General features: G+C 44.3%; 1 protein-coding gene across 4 annotated transcripts in view; it reads right to left on the reverse strand.

The window, feature by feature from the left end:
- Nucleotides 1-17,291, reverse strand: part of LOC137416210 (G-protein-signaling modulator 2) — a 134,266-nt gene that overhangs the window by 83,677 nt on the left and 33,298 nt on the right. For all 4 annotated transcript variants that reach the window (XM_078767414.1, XM_078767416.1, XM_078767417.1 and 1 more), the window contains one exon: nucleotides 1,767-1,922. In XM_078767414.1, the coding sequence (XP_078623540.1) occupies nucleotides 1,767-1,922 (156 nt within the window). The remainder of the gene's footprint in view (nucleotides 1-1,766; nucleotides 1,923-17,291) is intronic.

Below are 17,291 nucleotides of genomic sequence, written 5' to 3' on the forward strand. Positions count from 1 at the left end.
TGTTCCACCTGTTCTTTGCGAACAAAAAATGAAGTTACCGCAAAATATTTTCAAATCCTATTACTGAAGCTCGATGCATCATTGGCTCTCACTCTTGCTTCAAGTGTATTCGTATTCTGAAGTTGTACTTCAGCAATTATATCAAAGTACAAGAAGCCCTACTAGGAATCCAACAACAACACAACACAACATGCATTTTAAGGCCATTTTCCCTGCCAAAGCGGGGGTTAGCCTTACGGTCCCCATGACAATCTTCTCCCCTTCCCCTAGCTACTAGGAATCCAACAAACAGCATAAAATCCAGTCACATTGTCTGAACAAAAAAAGGAAATAAATAAATAAATATACAAGAATAAAAACCTCTCCAAATGCTCTCTTTCCAGCAGAGATCCCAATGGCAAGGGCATTTCACCCAAAGCTAATTTCAGGGCCCATTACCTCCACATGCTTAATTCAGGCCATGTGACTATTTGATTAAAAAAGGCAGGTCCTTCAGAGACAAAAAGCTACTGCAGACACAAAGAAAAGCATAAATCACCACTAAGCCAACAACGCAAGTCCAATATCTCATCGTACCTCACCAGTACTCTGCCTCATCCCAGGGCTCATACCAGGAAATGAAATAGATAAGCTCTTAGGGAAGCTCCAATGCAATCTGGTCCCAATTCAAATAATGATGGTCTTTGTTCAACACCAGCTTTAGGCAGCAGATACAGTGCCTTCAGAAAGTATTCGCAACCCTTGGCTTTTTTCACATTTTGTTGTTACAGCCTGAATTTAAAAGGGATTGAGAGACTTTTTTTGTCACTGGTCTACTGAACAGCAGTTTTATAGACCTGGAGGAAGGAGTGGGATTGAATAGAGTGAGGGAGTTTGTTCCAGAGGTGGGGAAAAAGAGGAATGAAAGAGTGAAGGTGAGCAGAGAGTCTTGATTTTGGCCGTTTCACCAGAAGAGGGTTGCTGGCAGATCTTGTGTGAGCTCTAGGAGTATTTGAGGGCCAGAGCACAGACAGGGCTGGGAGGCGGGGGGGCGGGGGGGGCTAGGCCAGAGAGGAGTCGGTAGAAGCCAAAAACAGCTAAAAACTAAAACAAAACAAAGAGAGCTAAAAACTAAAAACCACTAACATTATAGGATATTATGTGTAGATCAGTGATAAAAAACGTCTCAATTTAACCCATTTTAGATTCAGGCTGGAACACAACAAAATGTGAAAAATGTCAAGGGGAGGGAATACTTTCTGAAGGCGCTGTAGTAAATGTTAATGGGCCTTGTGGCTTTCCATTTTCAAACAAAATTTATTTATTTGTTTTGCTTCACAAAAATAAATTGTTACCATGGTGTATCACATGCAGTAATGGACGTTAAAATGGGCTTCACTTCTGCTAGCATTAGTGGGTGTATGTTAAAAATTATATGGTGTCCTTTGCAAAGAGTAGGCAAGGTATTGCCAGCATCCTGGATGAGTTCTAAATTCCTGCACACTCAGTGGAGTATGTTGTGTCGGAATGGTTCGCTGTCCAGGATTGTAATTCTTGGCAAAATAAACTGCTTTGGCAGAACTGTCGATCTGTATAGACCAATAGTGCATGGTGCACAAAACATCAGCATCAAACAGTCAGCTTATAAAGAGTGAAAGCAGTTGAGCAGCCAGCCAGTCTCTCCGAGAAATAAAATGTTCCCAGAGCGAGTTTGAAGCTAAATTTGTGTAGCAATATTAGGTAGAGATTTGCTGTGTTTGTTGATCGTTGGCATGCACAGTGCACACCTGTCGTGGAGAGATCTCGCAATCTCAAGGTGCTTCAGGAAGGCCTCGGCCGCACGGCTATGCTCTCCCAGGAGTGTATAGGTACTGCCCAGGCTGTAGCAAGCCTGTGCCTCACCCGCCACTTCCTGCAGCTGGCGTGCAAGCTGTAGTGCCTTCCTGCAACCACAAGGAAAAGGTAAAAAAATATTTTTGGTACATGCAGAACAGGGAATGGCAATAATATTTTGGTTGTAATTGTACTAATATCTGATATCTCCTACATAAAATACATTTGTCATACATGTTTAAACAAGAAAGAACAATCAGAGATTGCAAACCCTCGCCAGGATGTATTTTCCTTGGTTTTGAAGGCTTTTGTGTGAAAACAAATATGGCGGCCGAACCACATGACCGATGACGTCATCATTATTATTTTTTCCACACTAATATATTCCTAGATTATGCTCAAGAAATTTCATCTTGATCGGATGAAGTTTTGTACTTGTCAAATTATGACGTCATTATCGAGGGACCTATGACATCATCACCAACAGATTTTATTCCACATGGAGAGTTCTTTACAATGAGCCATGTCTCAATTTTTTCTGTTCAGTGCTTTCGGAGATATAGAGGTGCAAAGTTTTTTGGTTTTTCCAAGATGGCGGCCAAACTACGTGACCAATGACATCATCATTATATATTTTTTTTCTCCACCAATTTATGCCTACATGATGCTCAATAGATTTCATCTCGATAGGATGAAGTTTTGTACTTGTCGAATTATGACGTCATGATGGAGGCACCTATGACATCACGATTAATATATTTTATTCTTCATGGAAGGTTCTTTACAATGAGCCATGTCTCAATTTTTTCTATTCAGCGCTTTCGGAGATATAGAGGTGCAAAGTTTTTTGGTTTTTCCAAGATGGCGGCCAAACCACATGACCTATGACGTCATAATTATCAAAATATTATACAGGTGGAGTTGCACCTTTGGTGAAAATTTCCTGTCAATCGGACCAACGGTTGCAAAGAAAATCATATTTATTCAGTGCGGACAAACAAACCGAGAGACAGACAGACAAACAAACGGACTCAAATGCAATACCCTCTCCTCAGGTGAGGGTAACAAGAATTGCAGCTTGAGTAAGCATCAAGTATCATGTCAATTTCTCGTTGCTAAAATAATGACCTCTGCAGCTCAAAATATGCTGCAAATTAAACACCGACAGTAGGGGGGAAATGGGGGTTCTAAAACACACCCAATTTTACATTTAAATGAATGGAGAAAATGCCTTGGAACTTATGGACCACCCACCCAAAAACCAAAAAAAACATCCATCTATTTCTCCCCTCCCCATCTAAACCATTAGAACAACAACAACAACATGCATTTTAAGGCCATTTTCCCTGCTAGAGCGGGGGTTAGCCTTGCGGTCCCCATGACAATCTTCTCCATTTTGCCCCATTTTCTGCATCTCTCCTTGTTAACCCCCTTCCCCGCATTTCTTCATCCACCATCTTTAGCCAAGTCTTTCTCGGTCTTCCCCGTCCTCTACTTCCTTCTACATTCATTTCCATCACTCTTCTCAACCAGTCACTTTCATCCTTCCTCAACACATGACCAAACCATCTCAACCTGTTTCTCTTCACAGCATCAATCACAGGCTCTATTTCCATCATCTTTCGCAATTCATAATTTGTCTTCCTCTCTCTCAACGATACTCCGCACATCCACCGAACCATTCGCATTTCCACCCTTTCCAGCCTTCGTTGCTGCTCTACATTCATGACCCATGTCTCGCTCCGATAAATCATAACACTTCTCACACATGCAGCATACACCTTTCCCTTCAGCTTCAACGACACACCCATCAGCACGCCACTCAGTTCCCGAAACTTCTTCCATGCACATCTCACTCCAGCAACCGTTGCCGAGTCTGATCCACCTTCTCCATTCAGCACGTCTCCGAGGTAGCCAAATGTTTTCACACCTTCCAGCTTCACGCCGTCTCCAAGATCCAACTCAACATTTCCTCCATCTGCAGCTCCCTCTGTGCACACCTTACATTTGAATGTAGCTGCCACATTGGTTAATGACCCTCTCAGACCACTACATTTTTGATGAACCCACTCAGCGCACATTGTACATTGAATGGAGTTCACTCCGACACCCTTCCTGCACACAGCACATGGCCACTTCCCAGTTCTTTCCACCTCACCACATGCTTTACCACTTGCCATCACCTTCGTCTTTCCTATATTCACCTTCAGACCTTTTGTCTCCATACATTCCTTCCACTTGTTCATCTTTTCCTTCAGTCCATCCATACTTTCCGCAATCAACACCAGATCATCTGCATACAACAACTCCCATGGTAAACCCTCCTTTATGTTCTGAGCCAGCACCTCCATCACAGCTACAAATAGTAGTGGACTTAGTACCGACCCCTGATGCACTCCCACCTTCACCTCAAACTCACCACTGTTCCCGTCACTTCGTCCTTACAGCTGTGCGTGCTCTTTTGTACATTGCCATCACTACTCTGATCAACCATTCCTCCACTTCTAACTTCCTCAATGCCCATGTCAATACTTCGCGTGGAACCCTATCGAATGCTTTCTCCAGATCAACAAACCCAAGAAACAACTTCTTCCTCTTCTCCATGTACTTCTCCTGCAACTGCCTCACAATGAAGAGCGCATCTGTCGTTCCTCTTCCTGGCATAAATCCAAACTGCATTTCATCAATCTTCACCTTCTTCCTTATCCTCCTCTCCAACACCCTTTCCAATACCTTCATTACATGCTCCAATAACTTTATCGCTCGGTACGAGCCACACTCCAGAGGATCACCTTTCCCCTTGTATAGAGGGACGAGAGTACTCAGTTCCCAATCCACTGGAATGCGGCCTTCTTTCACCACGAGATTACAGATCTCTGTCATTCTCTTCACACCCCAACTTCCTGCTGCCTTCAACATATCTCCCACAACTCCCGTCTGCCCTCCTGCTTTTCTACTCTTCATTGCTTTTATCGCTTCCTCAACTTCCTGCTCAGTTATCTTCTCTGCCGGTCCTAAAACTGGGTTACTCTCTATGTTGCCATCCCATTCATTCTCTGTATTCAACAGCATTTCCATAAATCTTTTCCATCTTCCTTTAATTCCATCTGGGTCCACAACGATTTGTCCCACTTCATCCTTCAAGCAAGTCACCCCCATCACATCACACCTCTTCGCTATCTGCTTTGCCACCCTGAATACCGCTCTCTGACCCTCTTCCGAATCCAAGCGTTCTTCGAACATTTTCCTACATGCCTCCTGCGCCTTTGCTACCTCTTTCTTTGCAGCCTTCTTGGCTGCCTTATAACTTTCATGCTCTGCTTTTACTGCTCCCGTACCCTTCGCCTTCTGCCACTCCTTGAACTTCTTCCTCTTCTCGTCAATCCTCTTTCCAACTTCATCATCCAACCACCATTATTCCGAGTGCCTCGGTGGTCCTTTTGTCCATCCACATACCTCACCAAGGGCTCCCAACAGACTATCTTTCATTGACATCTAACCACGTTCAAGCTCAACAACATCATCCTCAACCCTACTCAGCCTCTCTTTTAATGCCTCCCTTACTGTCACCTCTTTCAACCTCCACACCTTCATTCTTGGTTGGTACTTCACCCGCCGAGCTCTCCTCGCACCTTTCACCCTTATGTCGCAGACAACCAAGTGGTGCTGTGAAACAGCCTCCTCCCCCGGGATCACCTTTGTGTCCTGGAGGTGCGCCCTATCTCGCCTACGCACCATCAGGTAGTCAACGGTTGTCGTCGACCCACCTGACGTGTATGTAACAAGCTTATTATCCCCTTTCTGGAACTGAGTATTACAAATCAACAAATCAGCTCCATCAGCAAACTCCAAAATCCTTTCACCTTCTCCATTTCTCACACCATATCCGTAACCCCCATGAACTCCCTCAAAACCGTCCAAACTCCTTCCCACATGTCCATTTAGGTCTCCTCCTACCACAACAACTTCCTCATCTTTCACGTTTTCCATCAGCTTCTCAATCGCACACCAGAACTTGTCCTTCTCTTCATCGCTCCGACCAACCTGCTGAGCATATCCCGAGATGACGTTCACCAAGAACTTTCTAATCATCATTTTCACCATCATCAACGTATCACTCACTCTCGTCACACTCACCACACTGTCTACAAACTCCTCAGAAAACAGGACACGAACACCATTCATGCCCTCCGGGCACTCTTGCCACACTAACTTGTATTTCTGTCCCTGCCTACCCTTCACCATTCTCACACCACTTCCCTTCCATCTCGTCTCTTGCACACAACATATGTCCACTCTTCTTCTGTCCAATACTTCCACCACTTCTCCTGATCTCCCTGTCATTGTCCCTACATTCCATGTCCCAAACCTCAGAAACCGATCTCCACTTCGGGCTGTACCCTGCCCACATGTAGTTGTAATTGTCATGGTTCTCCTTTTGAGGCAATGTTTTTATGGCCGGATGCCCTTCCTGACGCCAAACCTCTTTGTCGCCTCTTACGACACGCAGGTATACGGTGTACCTATTCTAACCAGGGTACACACCGGGACCCATCTAAACCATTAACAAAGGTTAAATCCTCAATAGACCCCCAACCCCATTGTTGATTCTAAAACACACCCAATTTTACATTGAAGTGAATGAGAAAAAGGGAAAAACTATTTCTAAAACACCCCCTTGACCGTAAAAATTCCTCCTATTTCTCCCTCTTCCCCGAGCATACCAACGAATATTTATTCACAAGCCATGTACACTTTTTCCATTGTTCCATTGATCAAACCCAAAAAAAATCCGTCTATTTCTTCTACGTTTAAATAAACCTGTTATTAAATATTAAACCCTCAATAGACCAATTATTGGCGCTGAGGAAGCGCCTCTAGCGATTGACTTCCAGCCAGTGTAACGCTAATTCCTGTCACAGGAATTCTGAGATCATATAAGTGGGCGTGGCAGTTCCTGATTGGTTCGTGTTGGGGGACTTCTGGGAGAGGCTTCATAAACAAATATCCACCATTTTATTAACTCGCATAGCTTTGAGGCCTGCTTAGTTAGGCCCGTGCTGTCTTTCTCCCTCACACAGGTTTATTTCAATTCTAATTCGATATATCATTTCATTTTTAACAGTCGCTAACATAGTGTTAGACTCGGTTGAAAAAATTGCCAAGATATATTTTTTTTAAATCGCTGCACGGTCGGTCATACACCGCCTAAAATAACAGACAGGAAAATGGCGAGATATATTAAAAATTCGTGGCGGACTTTCCAATTCCTTTGCATTAATTAAATAAAATAATTCTGTATACTGATTTTTATTGTCATATTCTTCATTATGCCTATGTACTCTGAAATAATGAGGAATCGGGAATAACAAAAGTGGATATGTCAAATCTTACTCGATCCCATATTACATGTACTTTCATTGCATACAAATTATACTTCCTCCTAGAAATTCCATGCCCGAACCTCAGCGCAATCCAAGAGGATTCACTTGTTACAAACCACACCCAATTTTTGATAAACCACGCCCACTATTTCCAAAACACCCATAGCCCTTTAAAAATTCATCTATTTCTCCCTTTCCCATCTAAGCCATTAACAAAGGTTAAATCCTCAATAGACCCCCATATTTTCTTTGAACTCCCATGGAGAGTCAACTAATATCTGCCTATGTTCTATTTTAGGGAATAACATAATTTTCTTATGGCACTCATCACCATCGAGTAAATATTGATAAATATATTGATAAATATAAGTACAAGTACATATAAATATAAGTATATATAAATATAAGTAATATATTGATCAATATTATGTTTGAATTTGGTGCCTGGTTTAAATATCTTTGTTGGGCAGAGATGAAATGATAAACCTCTCTTATTGCTCTTGTTTGAGCATCTACTGAGCCACATATCATTTTGAGATTGCAGTAAATTATTTGTCCATTGAACTTTTGATAACCATCAAAGTTTTCTGTCCATTCAAGGATGTTTCTTTTCTTTACATCCTCTAACTTATTTGTATATAAAATTTATCCGCTTATGTTTTATCTACATTTGTTTTAGTTATTTCTTCAATAAGACCTATTTGATATTTCTCACATTCATGATGTTTTCCATTTTTATACCAAGGCTGTGATTTTCTCCTCTTTGGTTTGATTATTGCTTGGTTCTATGATTTCTATACCAGTAAAAAAGGCGGCAGTGGCCCGTTAAAACCCCCCAACCCCTTTTTTTAAATATTATTAATTATTATGTTTATCTTAACACTTATACTTATCTTTTAAATATCTCAACTCTTATGTGTATCTTAACACATATTTATCTTAACTCTTATACTTATCTTCACTCTTATGTTTATCTTAACACCTAAATCATCTAAACAACTATATTATCTTATCACTGTTCTTAATACTTATATCCCTCAGGCATACTATCAATTCCATTGTCTAAAATAAACCTCTTATCATCGAAAGCCCCCAATGCCTTCTTATTTACCTCCTCTGTATACAAAATGATGTTTATAACTTCTTTTTGGATTCATTTTTCTAAACTCTTCTTTCTTAAAGGTTAAACAGTTGAAATGATGTTCAAAGTTTATTGTTTCTTTGATTACATTTTTCTTACCCCCGCCATATCGAGACCCATAACTAAATTTGTATCAATTATTTTTTAATGAAATTTTCACATAATAAATGGGGAACATTTGTCTATAAGTGCTGCAAATTACAAGTAGATCGGTTCACGCAACAGTTATTCAAAAACAAAATAGTACGTCGTATGTGAATCACCCTGTACTTGAGATATTCCTCCTCTTTTGGCCTTCTCTATCATCAAAGGCATATCTATATCACTAAGCCAATCCTGGGGATGTGTAATAATGAGCGGGGTCTAAACCATAGGAATTTGTATTATGACAGATGGTTCTGAAAGTCTCAAATACATCAGCCAATAAAAGAACATCAGTTTTAAGATACAAATTCTGATTATCCCCAAGGTTCTGTATATTAAAGTTCTTCCAAATATTTTGTACTTCAGTGTAATCTTCATCAGTTATATGAATTTTATTTCGCTCATTATAGAAATTCTCTTTCGAGGGAAGTTGTGTTTCTTTAAACCTCTCAAATGAATCCATATAATCATAAGGATATACAGTGCATTCAGAAAGTATTCAGACCCCTTCACTTTTTTCACATTTTATGTTGCAGCCTTATGTTGAAATCGTTTAAATTCATTTTTCCCTCATCAATCTACACTTAATACCCCATAATGACAAAGAGAAAACAGGATTTTAGAAAGTTTTGCAAATTTATTAAAAAGAAAAACTGAAATATCACATTGACATAAGTATTCAGACCCTTTGCTATAACACTTGAAATTTAGCTCAGGTGCCTCCCATTTCTCTTGATCATCTTTGAGATGTTTCTACACCTTGATTGGAGTCCACCTGTGGAAAATTCAATTGATTGGACATGATTTGGAAAGGCACACACCTGTCTATACAAGGTCTCACAGCTGACAATGCATATCAGAGCAAAAACCAAGCGATGAGGTCGAAGGAACTGCCTGCAGTGCTCAGAGACAGGATTGTGTCGGGGAACAGATCTGGGGAAGCCTACAAAAAAATTCTACTTTTCTGTTGATAAGTCAATAATTAAAGTACCGAGTTAAGGGTCTGAATACTTATGTCAATGTGATATTTCAGTTTTTTCTAATTAATAAATTTGCAAAACTTTCTAAAATACTGTTTACTCTTTGTCATTATGGGGTATCGAGTGTAGATTGATGAGGGAAAAAATGAATTTAAACGATTTCAGCATAAGGCTGCAACATAACAAAATGTGAAAAACTGAAGGGGTCTGAATACTTTCTGAATGCACTGTATTTATGAGAAAAATCTATGTGATATTAATCATAACACCATTATCTGTATTAATCTGTAATTCTGTTTTTCCAAAAGCAAACAATTAGACTTTAGAGTTCCTTTTGAGAACTCAGGTCAATTGTGTAGATTGTATAAAGTTTTTGAAACACAACCATATCCAAAATAGGTTCTTTATCACCATTCCTTTCACACACATTTTGGTAAGACTTGTAGGCTCCACATAATCATTTTTTCCCAGTTAATTTCTAATCTATCTCACGGGTAAAATGTTCAATCCAGAGAAACCAGAAGTTGTTTCACTTTAGCATTATCACTTATCGCATTATTCCTGATAAGATGATGGTACTGATAAGAATAACGCAATATTCTTATCAGTACCATCATCTTCATTTGGTTTCTTTAAAATGAGCCATAGGTATAGTGGCTTTCCTTCCAGAACACCCAAATTCCATGTATTGGTTGTTTGGTTCAGTTTAACGTGTTGGCATCTTCTTTAAAGGTACGATACATTTAGTGGCTTCTTTGAGTTAAGTCTTTTATTCAACATCTCTTCTGTTTTAAGATTAGGAGTATATTCGCTAATACACCAACTGTTATGGATCCATCACATCCACCTTTGTTGTTATTATATAGTTGAAGAATATTTTTAGTTTCAGTTAATATTGTTGTGAAGATTTTTGTGTGAAATGGAGATGACTTTAGTGAAAGGTGAAAAGAAGTATTTGTGAAGGAAAAGAAAGACGCGGCAAACAAACTGGAAGAGAAGGAGAGAGGAGGAGAACGGCCATGATAGAGATACAGCCATGAATCGCATCGAGGCTGTGAGCGGACTTTTTTAAATATTGGTCACGAATGAGTTGAGGCTTCCCGGGAAAGTGATTGCCCGCGACAGTCATATATTGTGAGTGCAATTAAAACTGCGTCTCAGGTTTTATCACCAAGTGTGTCATTGTTGAAGGGAGCCAGCGCTTCTATTACAGGCCTATATGCCATTTTGTCCTCGAAGAAGAAGAGGCTGTCTGATTGGTGCATCTTGTTCTGCCGTTGCGATTTCCATATCGACCTCATCGTGTTGATTGCCGTTGGTTTACCTATCGGCTCAATTCCCATATCGACCTCTCACCTCGTAACTCCTCATCCACAGTGGCGCAAATACCAGCCTATTGATTTGCCGTTCTGCACGACCTTGATCTCCAATCAGCATGGGGATCCGTGCACGGACTTTGGGAAATGTTACATTCCACTCACGGTTGGCATATTGAGTTAATTGCTTTGAGAGCATTGGGGAATGATGGTACCATCATAAGTATTGTTCGTTTGATGCAAGTGACATTTTCATTGTACTTTCTTTAATAGTGTTATTACTGTGTGTAATGAAATCGTCATCCAAATTACGACACTGATGTTATTCGCCTCATGGCCGCTACGCGACCCTTTCTCGGTTCCTATATATATATCAGCGCGGACAGGCGATGTAGATCCATCACCACGATGTAACCCTAGCGATGTACCTTTAGAGCTTCCCTGGGCTTCCCATAGAAATGTAACGTGTCTGCAATATGTATCAAAGCTGTTATAGTCATACAGCCTGTCCGCACCTGTATGTATTATTAATACCATGTTTATTGGTTTCTCTCTAGATGATGTTGAGAACGAATTACGATTAAACCTACTTTGGGTTGCTGTTGTATCTTGATTTTCACAACATTTAATCGTAATTCCTCTCCTGACATCGCTCCTGCACTGCTCACCTCGGAGAAGAATGCCCAGCGGAGGACCCGTCGAGCTAGCTCCAGCAACGGAGCTCCGACTACTCTCGCTGCCGGCCTGCCTCGAAAGACGGGACGTCGCAAGCCTTTTCGCGGGACCGCGTCGTCAAAAAGCGACCTGCTCTCATGAGACCCGAATGCCAGAGCAGGCGTGACGGACTCCGGCTCGATGCCTGGAGCACGATGCTACTGGGCAACGTCCTGCGGCTGAAACCCCGTCGGAACGACGGACCCGCTTGGAGCCGCCGGCCTACCCGTCCGATCGCAGCTCGGAAGCGCTAACGGCTCCGTCCGAGGGATTCATCCTAGATATGCGTGCCTCGGCCCGAGTTGAGATTCCCACGCGAGTGATCACGTCTCCCATGTCGGCCATGCCTCCACACGGCCGGCACACTCCGACCACTCGCTACTCGGTGGAACCATCACCTCCGCGCGAATCGCGCACCGCTCGTCGGACTCACGCCGTCACGACCGGCTCCCTCCGACCACTCGCTACTCGGTGGCCCATCTCCTCCGCGCGGATCCCGCACTGCTCGTCGGAATCACGCCGTCACGACCGGCTCACTCCGACCACTCGCTACTCGGTGGCCCATCTCCTCCGCACGAATCGCGCACTGCTCGTCGGAATTACGCCGTCACGACCGGCTCACTCCGACCACTCGCTACTCAGTGGCCCATCTCCTCCGCGCGAAGCGCGCACTGCTCGTCGGAATCACGCCGTCACGACCGGCTCACTCCGACCTCTCGATACTCGGTGGAACCACCTCCTCCACGCGAATCGTCGTGCACTGCACCCATCGCGCGCCAATACTCTGGGAGGCCCGCGATCCCATCCTGCTTCCGAGCACCTCCTCGCCGCGAATCCGAACGTTGCTACGCGTGGATCAAAAGAAGCCACACGTGGCGACGTGTGGCACGTTCCAAAACCCATCGCGGCCCTCTCTGCGGCCCAACACCGGCGATTCCTATCGCCGATCGACGGAACCCCTCTTACGCGCGAGTCACGCGCCGCACCGTCGCTGGATGGAATCACTACAATGCACGACGCGCCAGTTGCGCGCGCCGCATCTTCGCTGGATGAACCCCTTTGCATGCGGTTCCTCTCGCGGGCCCTACTCTGTGAGGCCGGCGATTCTGATCGCGGCCGTCGCAGTCCCACCTGCATGTGGCTACTTCCCGAGGCCGACGAACTCCGCTGCCCGGAATCGCCTCAATGGAGGCTCGCTTGGCACCATGCGAGGACTCGTCGCAGCACGGATGAATTTCTACGGACCGCTGCCCGGAATCGCCTCAATGGAGGCTCGCTTGGCACCATGCGAGGACTCGTCGCAGCACGGATGAATGTCTACGGACCGCTGCCCGGAATCGCCTCAATGGAGGCTCGCTTGGCACCATGCGAGGACTCGTCGCAGCACGGATGAATTTCTAAGGACGTCGAGCGGGACCTTCATAGCCTTTCACGGCACTCGGGTTCTGCTTATGATGGTTGTTCGTATACCTGGCTACCATGTGTAGTTCTTCGTTCGTTCTTCTTCGTTCGTCTTCGTCCTTTGTTTTTACTTGATTTCGTGTTCCCGCTCTCAAACGGCGTTCTCGTTAAACACCTGCGACCATTGTAAACATGCTGTGCATGGAATGTATGTTGACCGAATGCTATCGTTCCTTTTTACACACCCCGCGTTTCACCCAATTAATTTAATTTGATAAGCTGTTGGATTGAGTTAATGTGATGTTAATGTGAGTTAATGTGATGTAGAGCAGGCTTGACGGACCGAAAGGCCCCTCTTCATCCTTCATGCTCAATGCACCTCAAATGAGATGCTACCTCAGGGCGTTATATGTATTCGCTCCTTCGTCGTGCAGTCTATCGCTGCCAAGCGACAAGCGTGCTCGCCCCTCGACTCGGCGGGCTCACCCGCACCGGATCAACAGGCCGAGCTCAACTTTCGGTTTCCCTCGTACGCGGTGCGCCCTAGATGTTACTGTTACTTTCACCGTCGGCCGGGTTCGTATGCCGATCTCGAGCTCGCTCGAATGCTGCTGCACGCGAGACGTTAGATTTCGGTGTGCTACTGTACTCCGTCTGGGGGATACCGCTCAGCTAGAACTCGCCGTTAAACCCGCCCGACCTAATTGATGACGTCATCGACTATATCACGCGTTCGCTTTACAGCGTCATTAACGTAATGGCGTGCTTCCCGCGATCTCATCGGGGATTCGTTTACCTTGATAAACTACGTACCAATTGACCTTTACGTAATGACGTGACCTCAGGGTCGAGCGCCAGCACCGTTTAGGGAGTACACGGTGACACCGTACTGCTAGCCCTTGACTCTGGGCTCGTTGTTATCGGACAGAGCTCTTGCCTCGTACATTTCGAGACTGCGAGACACCTCGTCTGATTCCATTTCCCTCTGCCCCAGTCTGACTGTGACTCAGCCTGACCCAGACTGTGAAGGTCGTCTGTCTCCGGTATGCAGCGCGCTGCGGCCACCTCCTTAACAGATGTTTAGTCTACCACGATATTCTTGCGGTTTGTGGATAGTATGTCCAAGGGATATGACCATGTTGCTAATCTGCCGCGCTTCCTTGAGGTCGCGCTGGTCTCACTTTACTATGTAGCTAATCTGTCGCGCTTCCTTGAGGTCGCGCTGGTCTCACTTTACTATGTAGTTAATCTGTCGCGCTTCCTTGAGGTCGCGCTGGTCTCACTTTACTATGTAGCTAATCTGTCGCGCTTCCTTGAGGTCGCGCTGGCCTCACTTAACTATGCACGAGGATACGTGCACATACTCCCTACGCACGATGGATAGTTTTCTGGCCCCTGCGACCTTTTCTCGACATGGCCCCTCCCTGTGATCGGGCCACCTCGACTCTTGTGGGGACCCGGGAGGTTCTTGTTGCTCGCCCGGGTGGCGTCTCCCTCCTCGCCCCTTGTGGTTTAGTTATGCGATGAGCCAATTGATTATGAAAATATACAATTAATCAATCAATTAGTGTACACCTCTCCCTCCCAATGCAGCCTCAATGAGCTGCACTGCGGTATTGCGTCCGTGGATGGACGATCCAACCGCGGTCCGGCTGGATCCGTGCCATGCAACGATGGCGTTAACTGGATGGATCGGTCGGACATCCGGGATGGCCAATCCATCCGGGCCATCTGGCGTGACAATCATGGCAATCAATCATAACGATCCGGGACGACGCTGGGACAAACATGGTTTGTCCAGCCGGGACTCTCTCGGTCTGCCGATCTTCTCCGATCCTCCGCGCGCGGTGCCGATGGACAAGCTTGCCACATGCATCCCGGCGGTCCTGCGCGCTTCGCTGGAGAGGCGCGTTTCGACCGTTTGTGCGTCGTCGTAATCGGCCATGCCGGTCATCCAGGCAGCCTTCAGAGGCCGCTCGTGTCTCGTGCGATCGCTGCCCACGGTAGATTCGCGTGCCGCTACATGCGCTTGTACTGCGTATGTACCCTTGGGAGCCAGGGCGGGTACAGACCTACTGTAATGGTCTTCTTCCTTACTGTTATGGTTTACTGAATTACACGTCTGCCACACCGACACATCTGCCTGTAATGGTCTTCTTACTTACTGTTATGGTTTACTGAATTACACATCTGCCACACCGACATCTGCCTGTAATGCGTTGCTTTGCGTCGTATGGACAGTCGCTCTTCGTCATGGCACACCTTATGTAATGAGTTGCGAATCTCAAAGGTACACCTTATCCATCTAGCTACTGTGCCGTTTCTCACTGTTCAACGAGGTACACTTATCTACTCAGACTACCCCACAGGAAGACTACTACTACCCACGGGCTCAACGTCTTCTCCCTGGGATGACCACTGCTTGCTCGGTCCGATATCTTCTTGACTGGGACTTCCTCCTCGATATATCTATAGCTGGAGATTGATTGCTAACCAGGCTAACAGGCTGAAATGCAGTAACCCTGCCATCGGGATTGATGGCCCCTTGGACGTTCGACCGGCAGTGACATCTTTCCAATGTATTTCGTTCTTTGCATTCCTATGTATTCCTCTGTATGTGTCTGCTGTTCTTCACCGCCGAGTTTGGATCTAAGCGCGGGGAGAATGTAATGAAATCGTCATCCAAATTACGACACTGATGTTATTCGCCTCATGGCCGCTACGCGACCCTTTCTCGGTTCCTATATATATATATCAGCGCGGACAGGCGATGTAGATCCATCACCACGATGTAACCCTAGCGATGTACCTTTAGAGCTTCCCTGGGCTTCCCATAGAAAGGTAACGTGTCTGCAATATGTATCAAAGCTGTTATAGTCATACAGCCTGTCCGCACCTGTATTCACCTGTATGTATTATTAATACCATGTTTATTGGTTTCTCTCTAGATGATGTTGAGAACGAATTACGATTAAACCTACTTTGGGTTGCTGTTGTATCTTGATTTTCACAACACTGTGTATGTGAGAGTTCTTAATACAATTACTTGTTTTGCTCTGCAATTGCATTGGTGTGTTGTTTTTACCATGGTTTATTAGAAAATGCAAAATAACAAATCTTTCTGCCGTGTTCCCCCTCCAGACTCTGAGGTGCACCGTAACCGGGGTTGGGGAGGTAATACGTAACACAACACATTTCATTAATAACAAATTTATTATTATCACCGAAAGCATTGGCAACACCAAAAAGCAACCTATTTTCATTTTCATTCTTTTGTAGTTGAAATCTAATTTTAAATCCATACAGAACTTTATCATAATCACAAAATCCAAATATACCCTTAAGGGGAACTGCCATGGTAAAATTATTCTCTGCTTTATTATCATCGTTATACATTCCCTTTCTTTGATTATAACCGGGGTCTGTGTGTTACCGTTGCCATATCAGGAATAAAACCTTCGGCAGAACCCTTACCAATTCTATCACAAAACGAATATAGTGTAAATTTCATCATTTCAGATGCAGCAGACATAAATCAACCACTTCAACCTCTTGTGTTCCAATATACAAACAAACACTATCAAACATTTTCCAGAAGAAATCATTTACGAGTGTAGTATTAGTGTTATTCACAGCCTTAGTGAATTGAAATTTACACAATGAGAAACTATAACCTAGATTCAAGTAGGTTTGTTGATTATTTATTTCAAAACTTTTTGTTCCGTTTGTATTCCAGTCTGTTCCTGTTATAGCATTTACCTCAAAATAGTCTTCCTTTTTAGTAGAGTTTGAGATAATCATATCATCCAAATCATAGATACTATCAATTGCTTCCATTCTTGTATTTATTTCTTTTTTTAAAAAAATAAGAAAATATTTTTATGAGTCCTTTTGAGCGTCTTTTATACTCTTTATAGCACCCGCTACATTTCGCACGGCAGAAGCAGTTGAACCAATTAGGTCTTTATGTTTAAGAATAGTTGAACCAATACCTATTAGAGTATCAATTATCCCATCTCCTTCATTTCTTAATTGATGTCCTAGACCCCATTGTCTCTTCGGTTTATAGTATCCTCTACCAAGATACATACTGTTGCGGATCTCGAGCCCGTCGACGTACAGAGGAGGGTTAAACCCTTTTCCCCCTCGGGCCTTCGAGTCCACGAGGCCGCTACCCACTTTACACTCGTGGGGCGGATTGCGGAGCAATTCCAGCCGCCACCCCCGTAGCGAGCGTGCGGAAGTCTCTCTGGTCAAATACCCATGTACCTTCTATACACACGCCGCCACGAAGACGGGGGCTGAACCTCGCACGAGTCACGCTGGTCTGATACGCCCGAGCGGTTTGCGTGTCACGTGACTCGTGCCATTACTTCTTACTGAACCCGATTGAGCGGTT

The sequence above is a fragment of the Myxine glutinosa genome, chromosome 13 (genome assembly GCF_964187855.1).
Source record: "Myxine glutinosa chromosome 13, kmMyxGlut1.1, whole genome shotgun sequence".
Lineage (NCBI taxonomy): Eukaryota > Metazoa > Chordata > Myxini > Myxiniformes > Myxinidae > Myxine > Myxine glutinosa.